The 27,837-nt window shown below is 49.1% G+C and overlaps 1 protein-coding gene across 1 annotated transcript in view; it reads right to left on the reverse strand.

Moving 5' to 3' along the window:
* Positions 1-26,928, reverse strand: part of SLC15A1 (solute carrier family 15 member 1) — a 59,234-nt gene extending 32,306 nt beyond the window's left edge. Inside the window, exons 1-5 of the mRNA XM_043582048.1 lie at positions 26,728-26,928; positions 9,445-9,461; positions 8,716-8,797; positions 8,473-8,614; positions 6,980-7,099 (exon numbers count right to left, since the gene is read on the reverse strand). Coding sequence (XP_043437983.1) covers positions 6,980-7,099; positions 8,473-8,614; positions 8,716-8,797; positions 9,445-9,461; positions 26,728-26,731 — 365 coding nt within the window. The 5' untranslated portion in view covers positions 26,732-26,928. The remainder of the gene's footprint in view (positions 1-6,979; positions 7,100-8,472; positions 8,615-8,715; positions 8,798-9,444; positions 9,462-26,727) is intronic.
* Between the last annotated feature and the right edge of the window lie 909 nt (positions 26,929-27,837).

The following is a 27,837-nucleotide window of genomic DNA, read 5'->3' on the forward strand; positions in this document are numbered from 1 at the left end:
TGTTGATTCTGCCCAAAGCAATCTACATATTCAATGCAATCCCTATCCAAATAACACCAGCATTCTTCCCAGAGCTAGAACAAACAATCCTAAATTTGTATGGAACCAGAAAAAACCCTGAATAGCCAAAGCTATCCTGAAAAAGAAAACCAAAGCTGGAGGTATCACAATTCTGGATTTCAAGCTATATTTTAAAGCTGTAATCATCAAGACCGTATGGTACTGGCACAAAAAAGACACACAGATCAATGGAACAGAATAGAGAACCCATAATAGACACACAAACGTATGGCCAACTAATCTTTGACAAAGAGGAAAGAATATCCAATGGAAAAAAGATGGGCTCTTCAGCAAATGGTATTGGGAAAACTGGACGGTGACATGCAGAAGAATGAACCTGAACCACTTTCTTATACCAGACACAAAAATAAACTCAAAATGCGTGAAAGACCTAAACATAAGTCTTGAAGCCATCAAAATCCTAGAGGAGAAAACAGGCAACAACCTCTTTGATCTTGGCCACAGCAACTTCTTACTTGACGTCTCCAGAGGCAAGGGAAACAAAAGCAAAAATGAACTATTGGGACCTCATCAAGATAAAAAGTTTCTGCACGGTGAAAGAAACAATCAGCAAACCTAAAAGGCAACCAAGGGAATGGGAGAAGATATTTACAAATGACACATCAGATAAAAAGGGTTAGTATCCAAAATCTATAAAGAATCTATCAAACTCAACATCCAAATACCAAATAATCCAGTGAAGAAATGGGCAAAAGACATGAATAGACATTTTTCTAAAGAAGACATCCAGATGGCCAACTGACACATGAAAAAATGTTCATCAAACTCATTAGCAGGGAGCTACAAATCAAATCCACAATGAGATACCAGCTCACATCTGTCAGAATGGCTAAAATTAACAACTCAGGAAATGACAGATGTTGGTGAGGATGCAGAGAAAGAGGAACACTTTTGCACTGCTGGGGGGAATGCAAACTGGTGCAGCCACTCTGGAAAACAGTATGGAGGTTCCTCAGAAAGTTAAAAATAGAGCTACCTCGCAACCCAGCAATTACACTACTAAGTATTTATCCAAAGGATACAGGTGTGCTGTTTTGAAGGGGCTCATGCACCCCAATGTTCATAGCAGCACTATCGACAATAGCCAAAGTATAGAAAGAGCCCAAATGTCCATCGACGGATGACTGGATAAAGAAGTCATGGAGTCCACAGCTAACCTCATCCTCAACGGGGAAAAACTGAAAGCTTTTTCCCTGAGATCAGGAACACGACAAGGATGCCCACTCTCACCGCTGCTGTTTAACATAGTGCTGGAAGTTCTAGCATCAGCAATCAGACAACAAAAGGAAATCAAAGGCATCAAAATTGGCAAAGATGAAGTCAAGCTTTCGCTTTTTGCAGATGACATGATATTATACATGGAAAATCCGATAGACTCCACCAAAAGTCTGCTAGAACTGATACAGGAATTCAGCAAAGTTGCAGGATACAAAATCAATGTACAGAAATCAGTTGCATTCTTATACACTAACAATGAAGCAACAGAAAGACAAATCAAGAAACTGATCCCATTCACAATTGCACCAAGAAGCATAAAATACCTAGGAATAAATCTAACCAAAGATGTAAAGGATCTGTATGCTGAAAACTATAGAAAGCTTCTGAAGGAAATTGAAGAAGATTTAAAGAAATGGAAAGACATTCCCTGCTCATGGATTGGAAAAATAAATATTGTCAAAATGTCAATACTACCCAAAGCTATCTACACATTCAATGCAATCCCAATCAAAATTGCACCAGCATTCTTCTCGAAACTAGAACAAGCAATCCTAAAATTCATATGGAACCACAAAAGGCCCCGAATAGCCAAAGGAATTTTGAAGAAGAAGACCAAAGCAGGAGGCATCACAATCCCAGACTTTAGCCTCTACTACAAAGCTGTCATCATTAAGACAGCATGGTATTGGCACCAAAACAGACACATAGACCAATGGAATAGAATAGAAACCCCAGAACTAGACCCACAAACGTATGGCCAACTCATCTTTGACAAAGCAGGAAAGAACATCCAATGGAAAAAAGACAGCCTCTTTAACAAATGGTGCTGGGAGAACTGGACAGCAACATGCAGAAGGTTGAAACTAGACCACTTTCTCACACCATTCACAAAAATAAACTCAAAATGGATAAAGGACCTAAATGTGAGACAGGAAACCATCAAAACCTTAGAGGAGAAAGCAGGAAAAGACCTCTCTGACCTCAGCCGTAGCAATCTCTTACTCGACACATCCCCAAAGGCAAGGGAATTAAAAGCAAAAGTGAATTACTGGGACCTTATGAAGATAAAAAGCTTCTGCACAGCAAAGGAAACAACCAACAAAACTAAAAGGCAACCAACGGAATGGGAAAAGATATTCGCAAATGACATATCGGACAAAGGGCTAGTATCCAAAATCTATAAAGAGCTCACCAAACTCCACACCCGAAAAACAAATAACCCAGTGAAGAAATGGGCAGAAAACATGAATAGACACTTCTCTAAAGAAGACATCCGGATGGCCAACAGGCACATGAAAAGATGTTCAGCGTCGCTCCTTATCAGGGAAATACAAATCAAAACCACACTCAGGTATCACCTCACGCCAGTCAGAGTGGCCAAAATGAACAAATCAGGAGACTATAGATGCTGGAGAGGATGTGGAGAAACGGGAACCCTCTTGCACTGTTGGTGGGAATGCAAATTGGTGCAGCCGCTCTGGAAAGCAGTGTGGAGGTTCCTCAGAAAATTAAAAATAGACCTACCCTATGACCCAGCAATAGCACTGCTAGGAATTTATCCAAGGGATACAGGAGCACTGATGCATAGGGCCACTTGTACCCCAATGTTCATAGCAGCACTCTCAACAATAGCCAAATTATGGAAAGAGCCTAAATGTCCATCAACTGATGAATGGATAAAGAAATTGTGGTTTATATACACAATGGAATATTACATGGCAATGAGAAAAAATGAAATATGGCCTTTTGTAGCAACGTGGATGGAACTGGAGAGTGTGATGCTAAGTGAAATAAGCCATACAGAGAAAGACAGATACCATATGGTCTCACTCTTATGTGGATCCTGAGAAACTTAACAGGAACCCATGGGGGAGGGGAAGGAAAAAAAAAAAAAAAGAGGTTAGAGTGGGAGAGAGCCAAAGCATAAGAGACTGTTAAAAACTGAGAACAAACTGAGGGTTGATGGGGGGTGGGAGGGAGGAGAGGGTGGGTGATGGGTATTGAGGAGGGCACCTTTTGGGATGAGCACTGGGTGTTGTATGGAAACCAATTTGTCAATAAATTTCAGAAAAAAAAAAAAATAAAATACTGTAAGATAGAACAAAAAAAAAAAAAAAAAAAAAAGAAGTCATGGAGTACTCGATCCAAAAGAATGAAATCTTGCCATTTGCAACAATGTGGATGGAGCTAGAGGGTATTACGCTACGTGACATTAGTCAGTCAGAGAAAGACAAGTATCATATGACTTCACTCACATGTGGAATTTAAGATACAAAACAGATGAACGTAAGGGAAGAGAAGCAAAAAATAATACGAAAACAGAGAGGGAGACAAACCATAAGAGACTCTTAAATACAGAGAACAAACTGGGGGTTGCTGGAGGGGGTGTGGGGGGGGATGGGCTAAATGGGTGAGGGGCATTGAGAAGGGCACTTGTTGGGATGAGCACTGGGTGCTACATGTAAGTGATGAATCACTGCATTCTATTCCTGAAATCATTATTACTCTCTCTGTTAACAAACTTGTATGTATATTTAAAAAACTTAAAGCAACAGCTGAATACTGGACAAGGATTTATGTATGGAATTCTTTTGTAGCTCTTACCGTTTTCAGTAAAAGAATGGGTAGGTAAAATGTGTCTGTGTGCACTGTGTCTAGTACAATCATAATAGAATCATAATAGTCATGAAAAGCCATGGATAAAGACAATTTAAATGCAAAGCAGAGTATCAGGTTATGTGGTATGATCTTAACTTGTTTACAAAGTACAGAAGACTGGAAAGAAGCAGAACGAAAGATTTTCTACTATAATCTTTTACAATGATAGAAGAGATTATTTGTAATAATGGAGGGAATTAAGGCTTAGTTATTTTTACTTCCCTTGTATTTTCCAAGTCTATGTATTTTACCTCCTGAATTGAAAAAAAATCACTCATGGAACTTACCAACTCCCATTTTGTAGTTTTGTTAGATTTATAGTAGGTACTACAAATTTCAGGTTTTTAAAAAAATTTTTTAAGTTTATTTATTTATTTTGAGAGAGAGAGGGAGCATGAGCACATGCACAAGCTGGGGAGGGGCAGAGAGAGAGAGAGAGAGAGAGAGAGAGAGAATCCCAAGCAGGCTCCACGCTGTCAGCACAGAGCCCAGTGGGGGGTTTGAACTCACAAACCATGAGATATGACCTGAGCTGAAATCAAGAGTTGGACACTGAACTGACTGAGCTACCCAAGCACCCCCAAATTTCAAGTTTTATAAGGGTTTACTCCAAATCTTCTTGTTTGCAAATATTACTTTAAAATTCTAACAAATATTTTAGGAAACTATAGATAAAGTCAAGGAAGATAGTGCACATTGAAAAGTTCCTTTAAAAAATCTGCTCAGGGGGGGCGCCTGGGTGGCGCAGTCAGTTAAGCGTCCGACTTCAGCCAGGTCACGATCTCGCGGTCCATGAGTTCGAGCCCCGCGTCGGGCTCTGGGCTGATGGCTCAGAGCCTGGAGCCTGTTTCCGACTCTGTGTCTCCCTCTCTCTCTGCCCCTCCCCCATTCATGCTCTGTCTCTCTCTGTCCCAAAAATAAATAAACGTTGAAAAAAAAATTAAAAAAAAAATGTTAAAAAAAAAAATCTGCTCAGGGGCGCCTGGGTGGCTTAGAGGGTTAAGCGTCCGACTTCAGCTCAGGTCATGATCTCACGGTCCGTGAGTTCGAGCCCCGCATCGGGCTCTGTGCTGACAGCTCAGAGCCTGGAGCCCATTTCAGATTCTGTGTCTCCCTCTCTCTCTGCCCCTCCCCTGTTCATGCTCTGTCTCTCTCTGTCTCAAAAATAAATAAACGTTAAAAAAAAAATTTAAAAAAATCTGCTCATCTTAGGGCTCCTGGCTGGCTCAGTCAGAAGAGTGTGTGACTCTTGATCTCGGGGTTGTGAGTTCAAGCCCCATGTTGGGTGTAGAGTTTAGTTAAATAAATAAAACTTAAAAAAAAATCATGCTCCTCTTCTTGAATTAACTGGCTGAAGCACTTTTTTTGTTTGCCTCTTAATAAACTTGTGCTTAGTGCTATCACTCTTTTATTTTTATTTTTAAATTTTTTTATGTTTAGCCTGGGGGGCTCAATCGGTTGTCTAACTTAGGCTCAGGTCATGATCTAGTGGTTCATGGGTTCGAGCCTCATGTTGGGCTCTGTGCTGACAGCTCAGAGCCTGGAGCCTGCTTCAGATTCTGTGTCTCCCTCTCTGCCCCTTCCCCTGCTCATGCTCTGTCTCTCTCCGTCTCAAAAATAAACAAATATTCAAAAAAATTTTAATTTTTTTTAATGTTTATTATTTTTGAGAGAGAGAGACAGAGCATGAGCAGGGGAGGGGCAGAGAGAGGGGGAGACACAGAATCTGAAGCAGGCTCCAGGCTCTGAGCTGTCAGCACAGAGCCTGACGCGGTGCTCGAACTCACCAGTAGTGAGATCATGACCCGAGCTGAAGTTGGAAGCTTAACCAACTGAGCCACTCAGGCACCCCCAAACATTTTAAATGACAACAAAACATGGCCGGTTGGATATGATGTACCAGGCCCTCTAGTGAGAGCTGTAGGTATGCTTGAATATGAACTCCATGAAATACCCTAAGAGACTAAGCTTTCTTGAATACTCACCACTTGCCAGGCCATGCTGTGGGTCCTTTACCCAGATTAAGGCACAAAACTGCCACACGAGGTAGGCACTAGTTAAAATGAGGAAACCTAGGCACAGAGGTTAAGAAATGTGCTCAAGATCCCACAACTAGTAAAGGGCATAGCCAGCATTTGAACCAGTTAGGCTGGCTCCAAAGTCCATGTTCTTAATTGATACCATAGAAGAGAAAACTGAGGCCTGGGGAAGGTGAGCTGCCCAGGTCTTACAGCTCCTTTGTGAGTAGCTGGGACTCAGACATTGGAAGTGTGAGCTCCTGACCCGGTCATACAACCACTCCCTCCCACCAGCGCAGTTCTCTGTGGGCACCGAGGGTGTTGCAGCAAGGGACCGGGTCTAAACAGCAATCCAATTGGCTAACAAACCAGAAACGCCGGAATTGCAGAAACCAATTTGAATTTCAGTGATATTTCCCCAACCCATATGATACGTTACTCATAGATCAAGGAACGGAAGCACAAGAACCAGAAACAAAATACATTTTTATAAGGCCAGACTATAGTGATGGGAAATTAGTCTCACAGAGGAGCATTTGTCAACGGCACTTTCCATCAAGAACTCAGAACACAGGGCTGCAATAAATATTTGTGAAACTGAATTACTGAAAAATAAGCGGAAGTATGGTACGAGGAGACACCCAAAGGCACAGAGTCTTGAGGAAACCTGGCATGATTAGGGATCAAGGTCTGTGGGAGTTCTGTCCCTGGGAGGAAGATCAAGATTAACACAAGTATTCCGGGCGCTGACCGTGTGTCGTGTGACATGTACCCAAGACAGCAAGGTGTCGAGTGAGCAGTGGCTCCACACAGCTGCTAGGATGGTGACATACACAGACCCAACTCTTAGTCAACAAAAAAGCTTCCTCTATGCTGATGAGGGAGGAAAGACCTCCTTGCACTTACGGTGAAGTTCAAGGAAAAAAGATGAAAAATTAAAGCACGGAGTAAGCCACCAGTGGCGGGGGGTTGGTGGGGGGGAAGGGCAGCAGGTGTCAACTCACACATGTGTGGGGAGGTTGTCAGGGATTCCGTCATGGTCGAAGTCTGTGAGGTCATTAATGGAACTGACTGAAATCACCGCCTGTCCGATTGTGTACACGATGGACAGCGACACGATCGTCCTGTGTTGAGAGGGGTTAAGAGAACCTAAGTTAACTGCATGGTAGGAGCCCACTTCCTTCCCTCCCACAGAAAGGTCTCTTGCTTCAAAAGGCAAGATGCCAGCCATTGTGTACTTGTTTCTCAAACTTGAGTACCACTGGGAACTCTTCAAACAACAGAACAAAGAACAAAAGCAAGAACTGTTAACTCCTAGGAAGGCAGCCTGCTGGAGAATTTGTTGCCCAGCATGCACGTGTAAGTCCCATCGGCTGGAGCCAGGGGAAGGGGCGGAAGATCGGTTTCATCTCTGAATTACTTGAAAAACTCAGTGTTTCCTCTTACCTAACTGCTGAGTCCGTCTATCTTCAAAAGTAAGAGATACTTATCTTGTGCCTGATAACAATATTTGGCCAGGAGTGGGCCATTAATTATGCACCAAAAATTTTTTTAATGTTTAATTTTAAGAGAGACAGAGACAGAGTGTGAGTGGGTTGGGGCAGAGACAGAGGGAGACACACAATCTGAAGCAGGCTCCAGGTTCTGAGCCCCCTACGCAGGGCTCGAACTCATAAACTGCGAGATCATGACCTGAGCCGAAGTCGGATGCTTAACCGACTGAGCCACCCAGGCGCCCCAGTTATTTTTATATTGTATTGAATGTACAGTGAGTTCATTTGTGTTTTCCAAGTTATCTAAGTATTTTACCTCCTGAATTGAAAAAAAGAAAATCACTCCTAGGATTTACCAACTCTCATTTTGTGGTTTTGTTAGATTTATAGCAGGTACTACAAATTTCACGTTAAAAACAATTTTTTTAAGTTTATTTTGAGAGAAAGGGAGAGAGAGTGTGCGAGCTGGGGGGGGGGGGGCAGAGAGAGAGAGAGAGAATCAGTGAATTTGGTCCAGAAGAACCTCCACTTCCTTGCTCATTAAGTCCTGGGGACTTCTCAGTAACCATCTATTGGGGGCACTCGTGGAGCTGATCCTGTAGAATTGGATGAATGCCCCACATCCTCCCTGCCCAGAGAGCAGTGTGAGCCTTTCGGCAGCTGGCACATACATTAGGGAGCTTCTTTGTTCTCTAGACCTTAACTCTGCGCCTCACACGTGATTGATGATAGACAGTATCCCTGCTACTATTTCAAGAGGAGACAGAGATGTCACCACTGTTTGGAGGAAGGAAAGAACCTACCAGGGCTATCTGCATTCACACTGCCAAACGCCAGGCACGGTGCTAGACCCGGGATACGATCTGAGCAGAAACAGCGCCCGACACGCTCTCCTAAGAGTTTTATGGGCCTTGATTCCTTGTTCCCACCGTCCTTCATCCCAAACCACAAAGCTGCAATTACTTCTTGGCTTGTTTCTTAACAAGGAAGCTGCAAATACTCACTTGAACTTTCCCAGCCAGGAGTCCGCGATCAGCGCGCCAAGGATGGGCGTCAGGTAGCACAGAGCCACAAACGTGTGGTAGATGGCCGTGGACAGATTATCGTCCCATCCGATGAACCGTCTGAAGTACAGAATCAGGAGCGCTTTTTGCAGAGGGCAGGGGGCGGGGCGAGAGGGGAGACAAAGTCAGGAGCTGTGGTAAGTCAGGCTCTTCACTCCGGGGAGGGAGGGTGAGGATGGTTACCTCTCATTCCATAGTAGGAAAATCTTTCACAGAACTCATTGACCACGATGAAGAAGATGCTCAGGGGGTAACCGAAGCAGCCCTGATGAAAACAAACGGTGTGGGATTGAAACACGCCCCCCACTGGCCTGTGTTCACGAGTGAGCGCTAACAGCATGGAAAGTAGCTGATGCACCTTTAGCAACTTGTCAGTGACTGTCCAGAGGTGGAATCAAGAATTTAAAAAATGTTTCACCCCTTGCACTCCACACAGAGACAACAGTGAAATAAAGCATCTGGTTTTATTGTTATTTTGAGAAAAACGAGACACACCATGTCCTAAAGAAAAAACTCAGGATTGTCCCTGCACCAATGACACAAGTATATAATAGGAATTAAAAAAATTTTTTTTAAATGTTTGTTTATTTTTGAGAGACAGAGAGAGACACAGCATGAGCAGGAGAGGGGCAGAGAGAGACACACACACAATCTGAAGCAGGCTCCAGGCTCTGAGCTGTCAGCACAGAGCTCGACGCAGGGCTTGAACCCAAGTGCCAAGTGCCAAGTGCGTTGGCACTTCCCCAACCACACTGTGGGATCACGACCTGAGCCGAAGTCAGACGCTTATCCGACTGAGCCAACCAGGTGCCCCTGTGACAGGCATTTTTAAGCGAAGGAAGCACAGCTGTGAACATTTAGGAGCATATCAGACAAAACAAAGCTCTGTAGAGAAGGAAAAAAAACACTCACCTGTGATCTGGACATTCCTGAAAGAAAAACAAAATGCCACTATTAAAGTCAAGTAATGAAAACACTTCCTGCAGAGTCTCAACTCAGACCCTCTGACTTTTTGGGGAGGTAAGATGTGCTGTTCAGACAGCTCCAGCCTTCTGTGGGAGCGGGGCCTGGCATCAGATTTTCTTTTAATTAGCTCCTCAGGCAGTTTCATTGCAGTCAGAATTGAGAGTCAGAGGCTTCGAGAATAGCGCCAAGACCATTTCCTCCTGAAAACACTTCAAAGGCTGCCCATCGCCCACAGGGTGAAGACCAAACATTTCCGCTTGTCCTTTACTATCTCACGAGGTCAGTGGGGTTGGGTGAGGATTAAATAGTGGGAATATGAAATGCTTCAGGGTGTCTAACACAGTGAGGACTCAGCCACCATTCCCATTACCTGTTCTGGCCTCTCTTCCAGCCCCTTCCGCATGCACAGGGCGGGGCTCGCATGACACCCAGCTACCCGTTTGCTGAGCACATTGGGCGCCCACTCAAAGACAGTAACGCACGAGACAGTGACTCCAGGAACGGCCCCTGCCCCTTCCTACACCTGTTGTAACTCTTGCCACGACATGACCCGCACTAGCCCCCTCTGCCTCCCGATTCTCCCAGAGTGGAATACCAGTTTGTATTTCTACCTCCCCTCCAGGGGTGTCCACCTCCCCATCCCCAGCATCTTTCCCAGGACCTACCACATTGCGGGGCCTTATTGTCAGAAGAAGGAATTAGAAGAGCAGGAAGAAAAAAAGGTGAGAATCCAAGTAAGCCAGTGCAAACCAAGGGCCGTTGACTCGACTTTCTAGATCTTAGGCGAACCCTTCATGCCCCTGCCCTGGCCTCCCCTGAATTTTGAGGAGAGCTGACCCATCCCCTGGTTCGAGTCTTCACGCCGTGTGGCACCGCTCCCTGCACCTACGCACGGCCCGTTCTTATCTGTGTCTGTCACATGCGAGGCCCTTCTCCATGGGGAATCATCCCTCCCCCTCCCTGGCTTCCACTAACCACATCTTAGAGTCCTTTGTTTTCAGGAGCCCGCGAGCACCCCCCCACCTCTATTCTGAATCTGTGACCCCACGAATGGTCCTCAAACTTCAGTGTGCCTCAGAATCGACCTCCTCAGAAGAACAGGTCGCCGAGCCCCATGCCCACAGCTGCTGACTCTGGGGCGGCCCCCTGAGCCTGCATTTCTCACAAGTCCCAAGCCGATGTCCCCGCCGGTTCAGGGACATCCCCGTGAGAACCACCCGCAGGCTGTGATGTCCAGTTGCCGGACTGATCTGCATGAGTAGTTCTGATCACCTCGCTGGCCCCGAGCTCCGCAGAGACACTCCGTGCCTGCTGTCCCATCACAGACGCTGGCCCTGCCACCTCGGATTTTCATTCTGTGCGAGCCCCGAGCCCCAGCCCACAATAAACAAAACCGCAGCCCTGCCTGAGGAACTCCGCTCTTGGCCCAGACTCACGCGGTGGTCGAGACCCCCCTCCTTCACGGGTGGGGGCCTCGCTTCCTGATTCTGGTCACGCTGTGCCGTGGGCGTTGGCACTTCCCCAACCACACGCCAGACGGTCTCACTGTCGCCCACTTAGGATCAGGGGTGCTATTTCAATCCTTGTCCTAAGGCGGGAAATGACCTGTGCTGGCCTCACAGGGCTCCGGTCCCAACTCCTGCCATCTGTAAAGTTCTGGAAGGACATTGTTCCACGAATAGCCTGATTTTCTCCCCAGTTACACTTGCTGGTGGGAAGGGGCTGCTTTGAGGGGCAGAACGTGGGCATGGGGGGGCAGATGTGTGATTGAACCTCGCACCTGTTGCTTTCCAGCTGTGACCGAGGGTGAGCCAGCCTCCCTCCGACAGCCCACCTGTCGGGGCCCCCACCCAGGTCTGACGCATCATTCAGAGAAGATGCTGCCGCCTCCCACAGGGTGGGAATCAAATGTTTGTTGATCGAACAAGTGCTCCCAAGCCGCGGTCGTAGCAATCACCAAGTCCAGTGTTGGGATCCCGGCTCTGCCCCTCATTAGTTCCACCTGCCCGTCCAGGCTCTAACCTCCTTCTGCCGGAGACGCTGCCCTGCGCGCACTTCATCAGTCTCTCCCGGGTTCCCGACCCCCCACGTGGCTTGGCCAATGGGAAGCCTGGGCAGGAGACCAGAGGGTCAGGGTGTTCCTCTCCCTGACTCCTTCCCCATATGTCACCTCAGACTGCTCCATCCTCAGGGGACAGTGGAGGCTCCTCCGAAGGAGGCCCTCCCCACACAACTCTCCTCCCAGGTTCTGGTCACAGTTTTATACCACTTCCCATGGGGGAGACCACTGAAGTCATTACTCCGGGTACCTGCACTGTCATTTATGCCTCCCTGCCTCCACCCCCCTTTTTTTTTAATTTAAAAAATAAGTTTATTTAGGGGCACCTGGGTGGCTCAGTCAGTTAAGCATCTGACTTCAGCTTAGGTCATGATCTCACGGTCTGTGAGTTCGAGCCCCGTGTCGGGCCCTGGGCTGACAGCTCAGAGCCTGGAGCCTGCTTCTGATTCTGTGTCTCCCTCTCTCTCTGCACCTCCCTTACTCACACTCTGTCTCTCTCTGTCTCTGAAAAATGAATAAACCTTAATTTTTTTTTAAATAAGTTTATTTATTTTCAGGGAGAGAAAGAGGGAGGGTGGGGAAGGGGCAGAGGGGAGAGAGAATCCCAAGCTAGCTCCACACTGTCAGTGCAGAGCCTGAGGCAGGGCTCAAACTCATGAACCAGAGATCATGACCTAAGCTGAAATCAAGAGTCCAAGGCTCAACCAACTGAGCCACCCAGGCGCCCTGACCCACCTTTTCTTTTTTTTTTTTAATGTTTATTTATTTTTGAGAGAGAGAGAGAGAGAGAGAGAGAGCGAGCGCATGCGTGGGGTAGGGGCAGAGAGAGAGGGAGACAGAATCCAAAGCAGACTCCAGGCTCTGAGCTGTCAGCACAGAGCCCGACTCGGGGCTTGAACTCACAGACCGTGAGATCATGACCTGAGCTGAAGTCGGACACTTAACCGACTGAGCCACCCAGGCGCCCCTGGCTCTGCCCTGTTCTAAATGGTGTGTGTGTGTGTGTGTGTGTGTGTGTGTGTGTGTGTGTGTGTTTGAATAATCGCTTCAATTCCAAGTATGCCTTCTGTGTCCAGATGGGACCCTGCCTGATGTAGCCCACACACCAGCTTTCATCACCAGACTGGGGACAGCCACTCTCCAGTGAAATACAAAACCCACTCAGGAACACATGCTTTTGTGGAGAAAGGCCTGTTTGCAGTATTCGAAGCCCTGTTTCACTGCAGTGGTGCCCTGCCTTCTAGAAGAAACAGCAGGACCAAACGATGCTCTGCCTACTTATCCTTCAGATAAAGTGCTCTTACTACTGTCTCCCAAAGACCCAGCCAAGCGAGCTGAGTGCCAGCTCCACAGGGCTCAGGCTGGTCCTTGCACCAGGCCTTTACTGAAAAGCAGGAGGGAGGTATGAAAACCCAGACCCAACGGGATGGCCTGGAGCTTCACTGCAGTAGTTCCTGCCGCATGTTTCTCAGGACGTGGGTTTGCAAGGAAAGATTTCATCTGGCTGAGGTAGCACCTATAATTTCTGTTGCAAAATACTGTTTAGCGCTTATTGTATACCAGCTAATAATGGTAAAGATTTTGCTTACTTGGAACATAGACAGGGTTCCAGAAAAGAGAGCTTAGATCTTGTTCTAACAACCATCACACTCAGAACTACACTGTGGAAAATGAAATTCCTAAGCTCGCTCAGGTAAAAATCTGAGATTGAGTACCCAGTCATCACCCAGGAAGTTTGTTATTTTCCGAAAAGTGTGCATTCCAAAAAGCCACTTCTATTACTGAGGGGCAGAGGTTGCTAACCTCCTCTGTTACTGAATTCAGAGCTATTTGCTGGTTGTGTACTGCAGTTAGCATTTCTTTTTTTTTTTTTAACTAAGTTTATTCATTTTTGAGAGAGACAGAGAGAGAGTGCAAGCAGGGGAGGGGCAGAGAGAGAGAGAGGGAGACACAGAATCTGAAGCAGGCTCCAGGCTCTGAGCTGTCAGCACAGAGCCCAACGTGGGGCTCGAACTCACAAATCGTGAGATCATGGCCTGAGCTGAGATCAAGCGTCAGATGCTTAACCGACTGAGCCACCCAGGCGCCCCAAAGTGTTCTTTTTTAAATAATTTTTTCCCCTAAGCTACATTTTCTACCTGGGGCTTAGGAGTCCTATTCCATGCCTTTAAAAAAATTTTTTTTCAACGTTTATTTATTTGGGGGACAGAGAGAGACAGAGCATGAACAGGGGAGGGGCAGAGAGAGAGGAGACACAGAATCGGAAACAGGCTCCAGGCTCGGAGCCATCAGCCCAGAGCCTGACGCGGGGCTCGAACTCACGGACCGCGAGATCGTGACCTGGCTGAAGTCGGACGCTTCACCGACTGCGCCACCCAGGCGCCCCTTCCATGCCTTTTAAATGGGATCTGGCAGGATCTGCCTTGGCTCTGGTGCCTTCTGCGGTTACTCTCCGTTAGCCGTCTGTAAAGTGAGGATGCTGCCTTCCAGAGCTGCTAAGGTGGTCTGAAAATGGTTTCATAAACCAGGAGGAAGACGAGTTAAGTTGAACATTGGGTTCTTTTAGGTGGAAAGGCAGGCCTTGGGGGGCAGGAGATTAAGCCTCTGCTTGGGGACATCCTTCCTGATCATGTGGCTTTAAAGATTCAAAGCACTTAACCTTAGGACCGCCATTCCTTCACCTAGAGATGCTCACACCTCTTTGCAAGTTGGTTGATAAGATCAGATCTACAGGAATTGCTACAGAACTTGCTACTCACTGCAGCCCATGATGACAGCTGAGTAGTGCAGATAAATGTTTGGAACGGAATGACTTAAGATTGAAATATGGGCAAGAATTTGTGATGGGGGCCCCCGGCAGGGCCGAGAGGGGCCCTCAAAGGAAGAGGCGGTTCCGTCCAGGGTTGCTCACGCTGACCAAAAGAAGAGGGTCCCTATGACATCGGCCTGGGAAATTAGGCCATAGGAATGAAAAAGTTGTGGACAGGCGAAAGTCAGTCTTCTTAGACACAGCCACAGCGGCAAGCACTGATTTTCAATTAAGCTGCTTTTCAAACGGGCAGCACTATAGTGTCCTGCATGCATGTGGCTGCAGAGCTTTAAGGATCGTGTTTCATTCTCTATTGCAGTGGTTCTCAACGGGTGGTCTCTGTCCCAGAAGCAGCGGCACCTGGGAACTCATCAAAGGGGCTCCTGGGTGGCTCAAGTCGGTTAAGCGTCTGACTTCAGCTCAGGTCATGATCTTGCCGTCCGTGAGTTCGAGCCCCGCGTCGGGCTCTGTGCTGACAGCTCAGAGACTGGAGCCTGCTTTGGATTCTGTGTCTCCCTCTCTCTCTCTGCCCCTCCCCCACTCATTGTCTGTCTCTCGAAAATGAATAAATGTGTAAAAACGTGTTTTTAAAAATGTACACTCTCAGGTCCATCCCAGACCTACCGAATCGGCAGCTCCCAGGGTAAGGCCCAGCTGTCTTCAGGCTCTCGAGCCCTCCTGGGAGCCCCTGGCCACTGCAAGTGGTGCTGAGGAGCAGGCAAGAAAGGGGTCTGGCGTGAGGGTGTGCGTCCCACGTGGCGGCTCCGGGCCAGGTGATCAGCTCCTCTGATGCGATTCTGGCTGCGCTCATTGTTCCCCGGGATGACGGGATGACGGTGACAAGCGGATGCCCTGTCTCACCTTCCCCGTCTCCCATCCACCCAACCGGACCTGAGCTTCCCCACATGGAGCAAATCAGGACGGCTCCCCAACCTGGCTGGCTCCCTGCTCCCTGCAAGGTCAGACCCGCTGCTCAGCACAGCGTTCCAAGATCCCCCCAGGATCTGACTCTCCCCCCTCCCCCCCACCGTCAGGCCACGACTTCTGATTCCCACACCAGGCTCCTTCAGAGCTCCCCGAGCCAGTAGGGCGCTTAGCGTCTCATCTCTCCCCTTGGCCACCAAGGTATTCTCTGCCCCTAGTACATTTCTTTAGTCTTTTTATGACTGTGCTCACAGAGCGAGTTGTTCTGACTTCTGAAAATGTTACAGAGCCTCATATGTCATATGATCCCCCTTCCCCCATTTTTGGTGAGGAAATAAAGGGTATGCCACTTCAAAAAGAGCCACACAGAATACGCACCCAGCAAAACAGCGGTTGGCCAGAGGCGAGGGGGCAGGGGACATGGGAGGAGGGGAAGGGGCCTGATCGCCTTGGGGCACAATTGGTTTGATTTTTTTTTTTCAAAAACTGATCAACTTAAGTCAGAAGCACCTCTTGTTTTCTTTTCTTAAGTTTATTGATTTATTTTGAGAGAGAGAGAGCAGAGCAGGGCAGGGCAGGGGCAGAGAGAGAGAATCCCAAGCAGGCTCTGTGCTGCCAGCGCGGAGCCCAATGCAGGGCCAGAACTCATGCACCGCGGGATCTTGACCTGAGCTGAAATCAGCACCTGGTTTTCTTAAGTGGGCTACTCCACTTTCTTCTTTTTTTTCCCAATGTTTTTATTTATTTTTGGGACAGAGAGAGACAGAGCATGAACGGGGGAGGGGCAGAGAGAGAGGGAGACACAGAATCAGAAACAGGCTCCAGGCTCTGAGCCATTAGCCCAGAGCCCGACGCGGGGCTCGAACTCACGGACTGCGAGATCGTGACCTGGCTGAAGTCGGACGCTTCACCGACTGCGCCACCCAGGCGCCCCGGGCTACTCCACTTTCTTAAGTGGGACCGTCGATGTTAGGTGAGCTGTAGAACAAGTTTTGCACCTGTAATCCAGGCCCCAGTTTCTGGAGTGGCTCTTCTGGAGCTGTCTCTTGCCCAACTTGATGACTATTTTTCTTACTTGGGGGTTTCGCCACATTTTCCATCCTTGGGGCCCCTGCTGGTGCCTAAGGCACATCTGTGCACATCAGAGAATTGTGATCATTCAGGCCGGATGCTGCCCGGGGAGGCACGGCTCGACGAGCGGACAGCGGCTTGGTCCCTGGGCGCATGTACAGCTTGGCCACGGAGCCTGGCTGCATTCCAGCCCCCGGGGGCTCCCTTGCTGGGGCCTTCATGCAGCGTGCAGCTTGCACGGATGGGTGCCCTGCCCATCCTTCCACTGCCCTTATTTTAAAGAAATAGCCTCTTTCCACAAATACTTTCTTCCCCACTGGGAGGGAATCTGTTTTGCCTTTGACATGTCAGCAAATAGCTACCTAAACAGAACACAGTGGTGTGACTGGCTTTCAAAATGCCAGTTTGATCAAGTTACCCCTGCTCAAAGCAAATGAGTTATCAGTCGTTTGAGGTCCCGGAACACCAATCAGCCTAATCACGTAAAGCTACTTTAGAAATACAGGGAAACCAGGGCTAATGGGACAGTATAGGTTTTATTAAGTGACTCTGGCATGGGGCAGGGACCGGCTCGGTCTGGGAGCGCTGGTGACCTGTATCCACACAGCCACAGGGGCCGAAGGCGTGCGCCCAGCTGGTGAGAAGACAGACACAGAGCATAAAATCTCTTAGCTGCAGTGTAGCTCCTTAGCAACGGGGTACCTCACAACCGTGTCACCCCTTTGTGTGGGGCAGAGACCATGGGACTGGCACCTGTGGCTGGTCTGCCTTCGCCGAGTGAGTAACACACAGCCACGTATCTTTAACCGTCTGGCAGCCAGGCCTTGCCCTCACCTTGTCCCGTGTGTCTGACACATGGCTTCGCCACCTTCTCCCTCAGCCTGGGGATCCCCTGATCAGGAGTGAGGGAGGCAGCTCGCGGTCTGCGCATTAGTTTGGGGCAGTTGCCATAACAACATCCTACAAACTGATCCTTAAAACAAGAGAAATTTATCATCTCTGAGTTGGGAGCTGGGAGGCTGAGATCAAGGTGTTGACCTCTGTGGCTCCTTTTTTGTTTTTTTAATTTTTATAATGTTTCTTTATTTTTGAGATCAGAGCATGAGCAGGGAAGGGGCAGAGAGAAAGGGAGCCCGACGCGGGGCTCAAACTCATGGACCGTGAGATCACGACCTGTGCCGTAGTGGGACGCTCAACCGACTGAGCCACCCAGGTGTCCCCTGGTTGGCTCCTTTTGAGACTACAAGAGGGAATCTGTTCCAGCCTCTCCCCAGCTTCTGGGGGTTACTGGCCATTGTAGACATTCTTCGGCTCATGATAGCATTACCTAGACCCTTGCTGCCATCTTCACACGGTCTTCTCTCTGTGGTGGCTGTGTCCAGACGTCCCGTTCATACAAGGTCACGGGTCGTACTGGATTGCGGGCTCCCTTACTCCAGGATGACCTCAACGGAACTAATTACATCTGTGAAGGCCCTATCTCCAAACAAGGTCACATTCTGAGGTACCTGGGGTCAGGACTACAGCATATGAATTTGAGTTGGGGGGCAGGGAGTGGGACACAATTCAACCCGTAACAGTCAGAGAGCATTTGTGGTGTACAACCTATTGCTGTAGGCTACAGATATCCTATCTTTTACGAAGATTTCTACACACGATTGTCTAAAATCATGTGCATTCAGGGACACCTGCGTGGCTCAGTCGGTTGAGTGTCTGGGTCTTGACTTCAGCTCAGGTCATGAGCTCATGGTTTGTGAGTTCAAGCACCATGTCAGGCTCTCCGCTGTCAGCGCAGAGCCTGCTTCAATCCTCTGTCTCCCTCTCTCTCTGCCCGTCTCCCATTTGCACTCTCTCTCTTTCTCTCAAATAAACAAACATTAAAAAAATAAAATCATGGGCGTTAAGAGGCCCACTGTGGCCACCTCTGATGATTTTATAAATAACCTGTGACGTTTAGCATCTCATGTCTGTAACCATAGACATGAATCACTGACTGCCATTCCTATTTTCCTTCAGAGAGAAATGATCTCTACAGGCCCAGGATCCGCCCGCCTTTGGACATGCCAGAGACTATTTACTTCTCAATTGCATAGGAAGTGCAGGCAGGCCAGAGGGTGCCACAGAGTTAGTATGTAGTAAGCTATTATGCAAAACAGAAAGGGCCAGGGCTAGGCCTAAGTTCTGCCTCTGGCGGCATAGACAGGATCAGTCAGCTCAGGTGAGAGAATTTCCTGGGTGTCAGGAAGGTGGACCTTGCTCTCCTAGGTATTTCCTTCATCTACACCTGGATGTTCTATTATTCTGGAAGAACAGCCTTCATTCTGAACTTAGAGTGAGGCTTGCTTTACATGCTCTACTGCTGGGGTGCCTGGGTGGCTCAGTTGGTTGAGCGTCCGACTTCGGTTCAGGTCATGATCTCACAGTTCTTGGGTTCAAGCCCCGCGTGGGGCTCCATGCTGACAATGTGGAGCCTGCATGAGATTCTCTTTCTGTCTGTGTCCCTCCCCTGCTCTCCTGTGCGAGATCCCTCTCTCTCTCTCTCTCAAAAATAAACATTTAAAAAAGTTAAATGCTCTCCTGCTGAGAGTCAGTAAACGCATCTGTTCATAGGCTAGGGCTAAGACAGACCTACCCCCGGAGCAGGCTCTACAAGGAGACAAGAAGGGAGAGAGCACAGGGTCCAAGAGCAAACTGCACATGCAGAACAGGCGACAGAAACGAGTCCATAGCACCCTCTCTGAAATACTGTATCATGTCATAGGCAAAAACAACGCCAAAGGCAGATGAGTGTCACCAAATCAAAAGGAACTAATCCCCTGGTCTGTTGGGGGTTTCTTTCGGAGCCAATTGAGTTAGAGATGTGAAATGTTATGTATCTTTAATTAATTTTTTTTGGAAATCTTAAATCTTAGACACAAAGATCTTTTGCTCTTAGATGGTAAATCGTGACTAGAAAAAATGCTTATGATCATGGTAAGTGTGAAGTTAGGCTGTGAAACAGTCTACAGAAAGCACAATTTCCCCCGATTGATATTTAGACGGTAGGAGTCTCCATAGGAGTGTTAGGAGACAAGGGCGCCTGGGTGGCTCAGTCGGTTAAGTGTCGGAATCTTGGTTTCAGCTCAGGTCATGAGCTCATGGTTTCATGGATTCATGCCGGGCGTGGGGCTCTGCACAGGCAGTGTGGAGCCTGCTTGGGATTCTCTCTCTCTCCTTCTCTCTCTCTGGCCCTCCCCCACGTGCACTGTTTCTGTCTCTCTCAAAAATAAATAAGTAAATACATACATACATACATACATACATAAAAAGGAAGCGTTAGGTGACTTTTTTCCAGTCTTATAATTTTAGGGTGAACATGCATAGGAATAGCTATCGCAGAAGGAAAGTGAATCACGGTTCAGAGGTCCAACAACAGCGCTTGAAAACTTTCCCCACAGATCCATAGTACAGCACCTAGGTACAGTATCAATGGAGTATGAGCATAATTTTTAGAATTACTTTAAGATAAATGTCTATGACATCCCTGTGAGCATTTCTGATTCACCCAATATTCTACATGGGGAGTGTTTTCTACATACCAATTCTGTTATCAGGTAGGTCGCTGTTTGGAACTGACTAGAGGTACACCCAGAAAATCCATCCATCTTGCTGGGGTACCTAAGCTGAGGATTCTGGCCGCAGTGGAGTCATCTTTACACATCAAGGATTTTTCCTACCTAACGTCATGTATAAGTGATACACATCTTGCAGAGAGAACATTTTCTACTACCATGTGCACTGGGTTGAATAGTGCCCCCCAAAACTTGTGTCCTTCCTAGAATTGCAGAATGTGACCTAACCTGCAAATGGGACCTTGGGACACCTGGGTGGCTCAGGTGGTTAAGCCCCCGCCTCTCGATTTTGGCTCACGGTTCACGGGTTCAAGCCCCGTGTCGGGCTCTGCGCTGAGTGGAAAGCCTGCCTGGGATTCTCTGTCTCCCTCTCTCTCTGTCCCTCCCCTGCTCACACACACCCTCTCTCTCTCAAAATAAATAAACTTAAAAAAATGAAAAGAAAATGGGGTCTTTGTGGATATAATGAGTTAGGATGAGGTCATGTTGGAGAAGGGGGGGGGTCCTTAACCCCACGGGACTGGTGTTCTTCTAAGAAGACAGCTCTGTGCAGACAGACAGATATGCGCAGAAAGGAGGTGATGTGAAGGCACACAAGGAGGAAATGACCATGTGATGCTGGAAATGGATTGGAGTGATGCATCTATAAAGCCAAGGAATGCTAAGAATCGCCAGCAGCACCAAAAGCTAAGAGAAAGGTATCGGACAGATTCTCTTCTAGAAACTTCAGGGGGAGCATGGCCCTGCAGACACCTTGAGTTTGGACTTAACAGCCTCCAGAACTGTGAGAGAACACATTTCTGCTGTTTTAAGCGACCCAGTTTGTGATACTTTTGTTACAGCCACAGGAAACTAATACACCGTGTGAGGGGATATGTTTTGATCCACTGGGAAAAAGGTCTGTTTCTCCAAGAACATCTCAAATGTACCTTCTGATATGTCCCGATGGAGCTTCCAATAAAATTCTTGCCTCTTGAAGCAGATTGTATGATTTGCAAATGCTTAGTCTGTGAGCTTTTAACGGGTCTTCTTACGTGAGTACATTCTGTGAATCTTCCGGCCTCTAGTCTGATTCTTGAACCAAATTTGCCTTTGGGTGTGTGCTCAGTTTCACACATCCCCACACCACAGCTGGCTGGCTCCAAACCCTCTCTCCGACGACAGGCTCCTTTCAGGAGCCCAGTGGGGAAGCCCTGGCTGGTGTCGAGTCTCAGAGGAACCAGGCCTTCCTCCTTCTGCGGAAAGTCCGTGGAAGACGCTATCCTTTCCCTTTGGCTGTACAACCTTCCGGCTGCCGAGACCGCCCCGTAATTCTGCACCGCGAGCAGATGCTAACAGCACCTGCACTGATGCCCGGCGGCGAGCAGAGGCACAGCCTGGCCAGCTGACACAGCCCTGTTCCCATCATCCCCATGAGATGACCCCGCCGTCCTGCTTCCTCAGTGATGCATTCCCGGCCTCTGAAACCGAGAGACCGAGTTACAAAACAGAGGTTCCTGGGTTCTGTATGTTGCAACCCTAGGATTATGAGTCAGTGGTTCTCATTCATCTCCTGATAATACTACTTCTGTTCTTTCACTATCATCATGGAGGAATGTGGAATGTTCCTCAGAGTCCACCCTTGTTTTTATTTCCTTATCATAGCTCACCTGAGACACCTACCCACTTTCTCTCCTGCCAGGGACAGGGTCAAGATGCCTTTGTGTCCGGGGCAGCTGTGCCCAGGGAGGTGGGAGCACGGTCGGCTGGGTGGTCCGTCCCTGCGGTCCCATCATGGCTTCTGTCGTAAGCAACTCGACCCTGGAGAATGGACAGCTGTCCCTCTCACTAGTGAGCTAGCCAACTAGTGGGCCCTCAATGTGCTCCCTGTTCTTTAGTAACTCAAAGAGCAGCAGGACAATTATTAATTTAAAAAATCCAAATAAATCAAACCTGGAATAATTCCACTCAGGACATTTTGTTGAGGCATGAAGGACGAGGCAAAAATTTAGTATTAAGGTGGCGAATCCTCCAACTTTGACAAGACACCGTTAGCTATGGCTTTGTCTCTTGATACTTTATTTTCCTCAGGTATCCCTTGGTGTGGAAAAATGTTGTTTATAAGCCAATATTCCTGGCCTCTGAGGATATGAGTTTCTTCATGATGGGTGGTAAATAAATACCTGCATAAATAAGTGATTTAGGCCCACCCCCCACGAGCCATAGCTGGACCATATGGATTCTTCACTCCTGCTTGTTTCTACCCTATGTTCTTAACCCGTGCAAGCGAATTTTCAAATTCTAGCTACTAATTTACTGCAAAATTGATCATCACGGGCAAGCCAGGGACCAGATTACACTAGATCCTGCTGCCACGATCTCATCTGGGGGGCACAGTAGCAATATTTGGACGTGGGTGAGGGTCATGGAACAAAGCCTGTCATTTAGAGTCATTTAGAGCAGTGGTTTTCCAAGCAGGGTCTTGGGACCAGCAGCAGCAGCACCTGGGAATTTGGTAACTGCTAATCCTTGAGCACTGCCCCAGACCCACTAAAGCAGAGACTCGAGGGGTGGGGCCCAGCAACCTGTTGGGATAAGCCCTCACTCGGATGATCCTAATGTACACTACAGACTAATACCACTGCCCTACAGCAATGTCAGCCTGAAAGAATCCAGTGCCAAAATCTCTGGGGTGCCTGGGTAGCTCAGTTGGTTCAGCGTCTGACTTCGGCTCAGGTCACGATCTCACTGTTGGTAAGTTCACAGTTCGGGAGTTCGAGCCCTGCATCGGGCTTGCTGCTGTGAGTGCAGAGCCTGCTTTGGATCCTCTGTTCCTGTCTCTCTCTGCCCCTTCTCCATTCATGCTCTCTCTCTCTCAAAAATAAATAAATGTTAAAAAAAAAAAAGTTCTCTCTTCCTGCTGTCTGAGGGGAAGGCAATTCTCCCAAGGGTCAGATGCCCAAGGCCCCCTTTGGTAGCAACTCTAGCTGGACACTTACAGCCTAGAAAAGGGTTTCCAGCTTCCCTGGGACTCAGCGCTGTTCTTTGGTTTACCCAAGAACTTCTAGAAAGAAACAAGAATGTGTAAGAACTTTTAAGTGGCCGGGTTTGTGGCACCTTCAAAACCAGTCCATCATTTTATGCTCAGGCAGGAAGCTGACTAGAAAAACTCATCAGAATCCCACAAGGCCAGCAGGAGACCGAGTAGGGGGTTCAGGAATATAATCAACTATCCCTCATTAAGTGAGGGAATTCCTCAAAACAGTCTGGAGGTCCTGGCGGAGGGAGGCAGGAGCTTGCTTCATAGAACCTGGAGCCTCTCCATGCCTCATTTCCAAAGTCAGATACATGGCAAATGACAGCAGGACCTATGGTTCTCCAGGACCAAAGTACGGGAAGTAATTTGTAAGAGCAGCAACTTTAGCGCAGACTTGCTCAGCTCTGGGTAAGAATGGGAATGGGGTGAGGGGGGAAGGAGGGAATATTTGAAATCTTCAGCAAAACCATCCCTAGCCCCACGAAAGCCTCAGCTGAGAGGTTCCCTGCCATTTGGAACCTAACTCCACAAGACAGCTCTTGAGAGGGGGGCTTCCTCTCCACCCCTGCCTCTGACAAGCACACCCAGACTTTAAAGCAAGGGTAGGTGAGGGGCGCCTGGGTGGCTCAGCTGGTTAAGTGTCCGACTTCAGCTCAGGTCATGATCTCGAGGTGAGTTCAAGCCCCTCATTGGGCTCTGTTCTGATAGCTCAGAGCCTGGACCCTGCTTCGGATTCTGTGTCTGCCTCTCTCTCTGCCCCTCCCCCACTCATGCTCTATCTCTCAAAGATAAACAAACATTTAAAAAGTTACTTAAAAAAATGTTTTTAAAAAGGCAAGGGTAGGAGAACAATGGCTCATGGGCCAAATCTGGCCCCACCACCTGCTTTTCTGTAGCTTGCAAGTTAAGAATGCTTTCTATGTTTAAACGATGGAAAAACAATGTTTAAAAACTATTTTGTGGGGCACCTGGGTGGCTCAGTCAGTTGAGCGCCTGACTCTTGATTTCTGCTCAGGTCATGATCCCAGGGTTGTGGGATCGAGCCCTGTGTCAGTCTTCTGCTTGTTATTCTGCAGTGGAGTCATCTTGAGATTCTCTCTCTCTCTCTCTCTCTCTCTCTCTCTCTCTCTCTCTCTCTCTCCCCTGCTCACACTCTTTAAAAACACACACACACAAAACCCCCACTATTTTGTGACACATGAGGATTACATAAAATTCAAATTTCTGTGCCCGTAAAGTTTTATTAGAACACAGCTCTGTGCCTTTGTTTACATATTTTGGATTACAAGGGCGGAGTTGAGTGTTGCCACAGAGACGGTGCTACTTCCCAAAGCCGAAAATATTTATTATCTGGCCCTTTACAGGAAAAGCTCTCTTTAGAGCAAAGGGTTTGCAGCTCATGATTCTAACTGGATACCACAGCCAGGTTTAGCTATGCACTGTCACGCCCAAAGCAACTTTTTATCCAGTTTATCCTTGTGGATTCCCCCTTGCTGTGTTACTGAGTCTAGTAATTGGTACATTTGATGCCGATCACAACCCTCGCTTTCCTACTCCACCCCAACGTTTACTCCCATTCCACGGGCCAGTAGAAGCTGGTGTGAACATTAGTTTCAGTCACACACGGGACAGAATCAGCTCAAAGCAAATGTGTCTCGAAGACCCTCTGTCTTGCTTCCTTACCCCCCTGCTGCATTCACCAAGCATCCCACGTACTGCCCATTCAGTCATATGGGGCTCTAAAGCAACTTTGGCACCATCTGAGGCCAAAGATCTGTTCTCAAGAGAAGTTACTGCTCCCTTTGGTTAAAAAACCCTTCAGGGGCACCTGGGTGGCTCAGTCAGTTAAGCGTCCGACTCTTGATTCAAGCTCAGGTCATGATCTCACGGTTTGCGAGAAACCCCGTTCAGTTCTGCGCTGACAGTGCGGAGCCTGCTTGGGATTCTCTGTCTCCCTCTCTCTCTGCTCCTCCCCTGCTCGTGTTCTCCCTCTCTGTCTCAAAAATAAATAAATAAACATTAAAAAAAAACTTTAAAAATCGTTTGTTCTACTTACTAACTAAACTCAGATACTGCAACTTCAGGGCTTGGATAAACACAAAACTGGTATCTGGATATAATGCTACTCATGTGCTATGCCGACCTTAGCCGCAAAACAAAACAAAACAAAACAAAACAAAACAAAACAAAACAAAAAGCAAAACGCAAAAAACAACCAAAAACCAAAGCCACCACTCAAGGACCAATTTGCAAACTGGAAGGAATCAGTTCATTCGCGACTACACTACAGAAGCGACCTGTGTTTGCTCACCAACGATCAGGCTGCTGGCAGCTAGCGGGATTGGAACTATTCCAGGAAAGTCCTCACAACACAGGTGCTACCGAGGTATTTGGTATCTGAAAACCGAATCAATCCACCCTCAGAGCACCTCCCAGAGAAGTCACCCAGAGTGATAGGCGAATGATGTGTGAGGAGGGGTCCAGAACTGCAGCCCAGGAGTTTGTCTGCCCGTGAGGCAAGCGCTGTGGACGGCCCCCACCTCGGAGGGAGGCTGTAGCATCTTTCTGGAAAAGGCACAGGTGTTTACAGCTAGAAGCCCCAAGAATGAACCACTCAGTGCTGCTTCAGGCCCACCCCACGGTGCGGTGCAGCGAGGTAATTCGAGCCGATGAGGGCTGCACACTGGGCATGTGCTCCAACACCCCCCCCACACACACACACACAACCACTGAGGGCAGTCCCAGGACTCCTAAGGGCAGAGGACACTGAAGCCCAAAGAGTTTAATTTACTGATGCAAAATCATCCAGGCAGGAAGCCGTCGACAGGAATAGGACGGCAGGCGAGCCAAAGCCAGACCTGGTTCTCTTAACCATGTGGTCGGCTTGTGCCCTCACGGGCTGGTCCATGGCATGACTTTGGGGGAGTCACTTGACTTGGTTCCCCTTCTTTCAGGGAGGAGAGGGCTGGGATGACCTCTGGTCTCTTTCAGCTCTGCTCTCTGCTTCTGCATTCGTTCCAGAGTGGTCTATCCGGAAGCAGGCAGGATCGAGTTGTTCCCGAGATGCTCTGCCTACACTCCATGCCTGTGGAGGACCAGCTGTTTTCCCTCAGTGCCTTCTCCTGAAGCTTGAGGGCAGCGGCAGGACGATAAGGGCCACAAAGGGCCGTCTCCAGCCCCCACTGGAGCTCCGGGGTCACCTGGCCGGCCAGCGGCAAGGGACATGCCAAGGCGGCCACTAAGCGCCCACCGGAGAGACGGAGCTTTTGGCACGCCCCAGTCGTTTCAGCCCACCGGCTGGGAACACGAGCCGGCCCACAGGTGGGCAGGGCGAGCTCACTGCATTCATTCTCGCAGCCTCTGAGCCTGGGCGCCTCGGGGCTCTCCGTCCTCGCGCGGAGACCCAGATCTGGCTTCGGCCACTTCCCCGGAGCCCGCGGGACCCGCTTCCACTGACCCCGCAGCCGCTTCCCGCCCCGGCGCCGCGCTCCTGCCGCCCGTCCGCGGCGCCAGCCCTCTCGGCCCCGCGCGCAGGTCCGCCGGCGACAGCGGGGCCCGGCCCCGCCGCGCAGCCCCCCAGCGCCCCGGGTTCCCCTCTGCGCCCCGACGACACCGGCTGGGAGGCGCCCCGGGCTCGCCTCTGCGCCCCGACGACCCCGGCCGGCCCGCCCCCCGCGCCCCACAGCGCCCCGGGCTCCCCTCTGCGCCCCGACGACGCCGGCCCGGCCCCGGGACCTACCCATGGTGGCGGCTCCGAGGGCTCCCTGCGACTAGCGAGCGGGGAGTCCAGGAGAGAGGACTTTTTTTTTCAAGGTGCTGCTCTTATGACTTTGTTTCCAGGCCCTGCCCAGCCACCTGTGCCGCTGGAGGTGTGCAGGCGGGGCGGCCGGCTCCACCCTCGGAGGCGGTGGAACCGCAGGGAGCAGAGGGTAGCGCCCCTTGAGCCCCGGCGGGAGGCTACCTGTCCCGGCCGCGCCCGGGCTCCGCTGTCCCGCCCCGGGCCCTGGACAGGACAGGAGCGGCGGCGGGAGACCTGGGCCAGACCTGGGCCCCAACGTGAGCGGCCACCTGAGCTCCTGGGCGGCCTAGTTAAAATGCAGGCTCCCTGGCCTCACTCCGGATTGGCTGGCTCAGTAGGTCTGGGTGGGGCCCGTGAATGTGCATTTCCAGCAACTTCTGAGGTGATGCTCCGGGGACCCCGCTTTGGAGACCACTGAGCTGGGAGAACGCCACCTGTGTGTGGGAAAGCAAAGCCGGATGCAGCGTTGGGCAGTTGTACGTGTGCGCGTGCCTGCGTGCGTGCGTGGCTCTGCCTGCAAGGTGAACCGGCCAAAGCAGTTCTGGAAGGCCCCACGTTATTCTTCTTTACTCACAAGCAGTTCTGGAAGGCCCCACGTTATTCTTCTTTACTCGCAAGAGCACAAGTGATACAGCCATTATCTCCAGGTCCTTTTTCGGTTTCGCTGTCTGACTTGAGGGGGAGCGGGGTTGTGCTTTGCCAGTACTGAGAACATGAAGGTGGCAAATGAAGGGAGTTTCTGCTTTTTTTAAATTATGGTGAAACACACATAACATAAAAACGTACACGTTACCTGGGAAGTGTGCGCTGACTGGCACGCTCACACCTTCACGCAGCCGTCACCACCCCCCCGTTTCCAGGACTCTGTCCCCGTGCCAGCCTGAAACTCTGTGCCCACTGTGCACGTCCTCTCTGTTCTCCCTCCCTGGCGGCCACCATTCTACTTTCGGACTTGTGGAATTTTGGGGCTCTAAGTACCGCATGTAGGTGGAATCATACACCGTTTGTCCTCTGTGTCTGGCTTCTTTCACTTGTTAAAAATGTCTTCAA

Source organism: Prionailurus bengalensis, chromosome A1 (genome assembly GCF_016509475.1).
Source record: "Prionailurus bengalensis isolate Pbe53 chromosome A1, Fcat_Pben_1.1_paternal_pri, whole genome shotgun sequence".
NCBI lineage: Eukaryota > Metazoa > Chordata > Mammalia > Carnivora > Felidae > Prionailurus > Prionailurus bengalensis.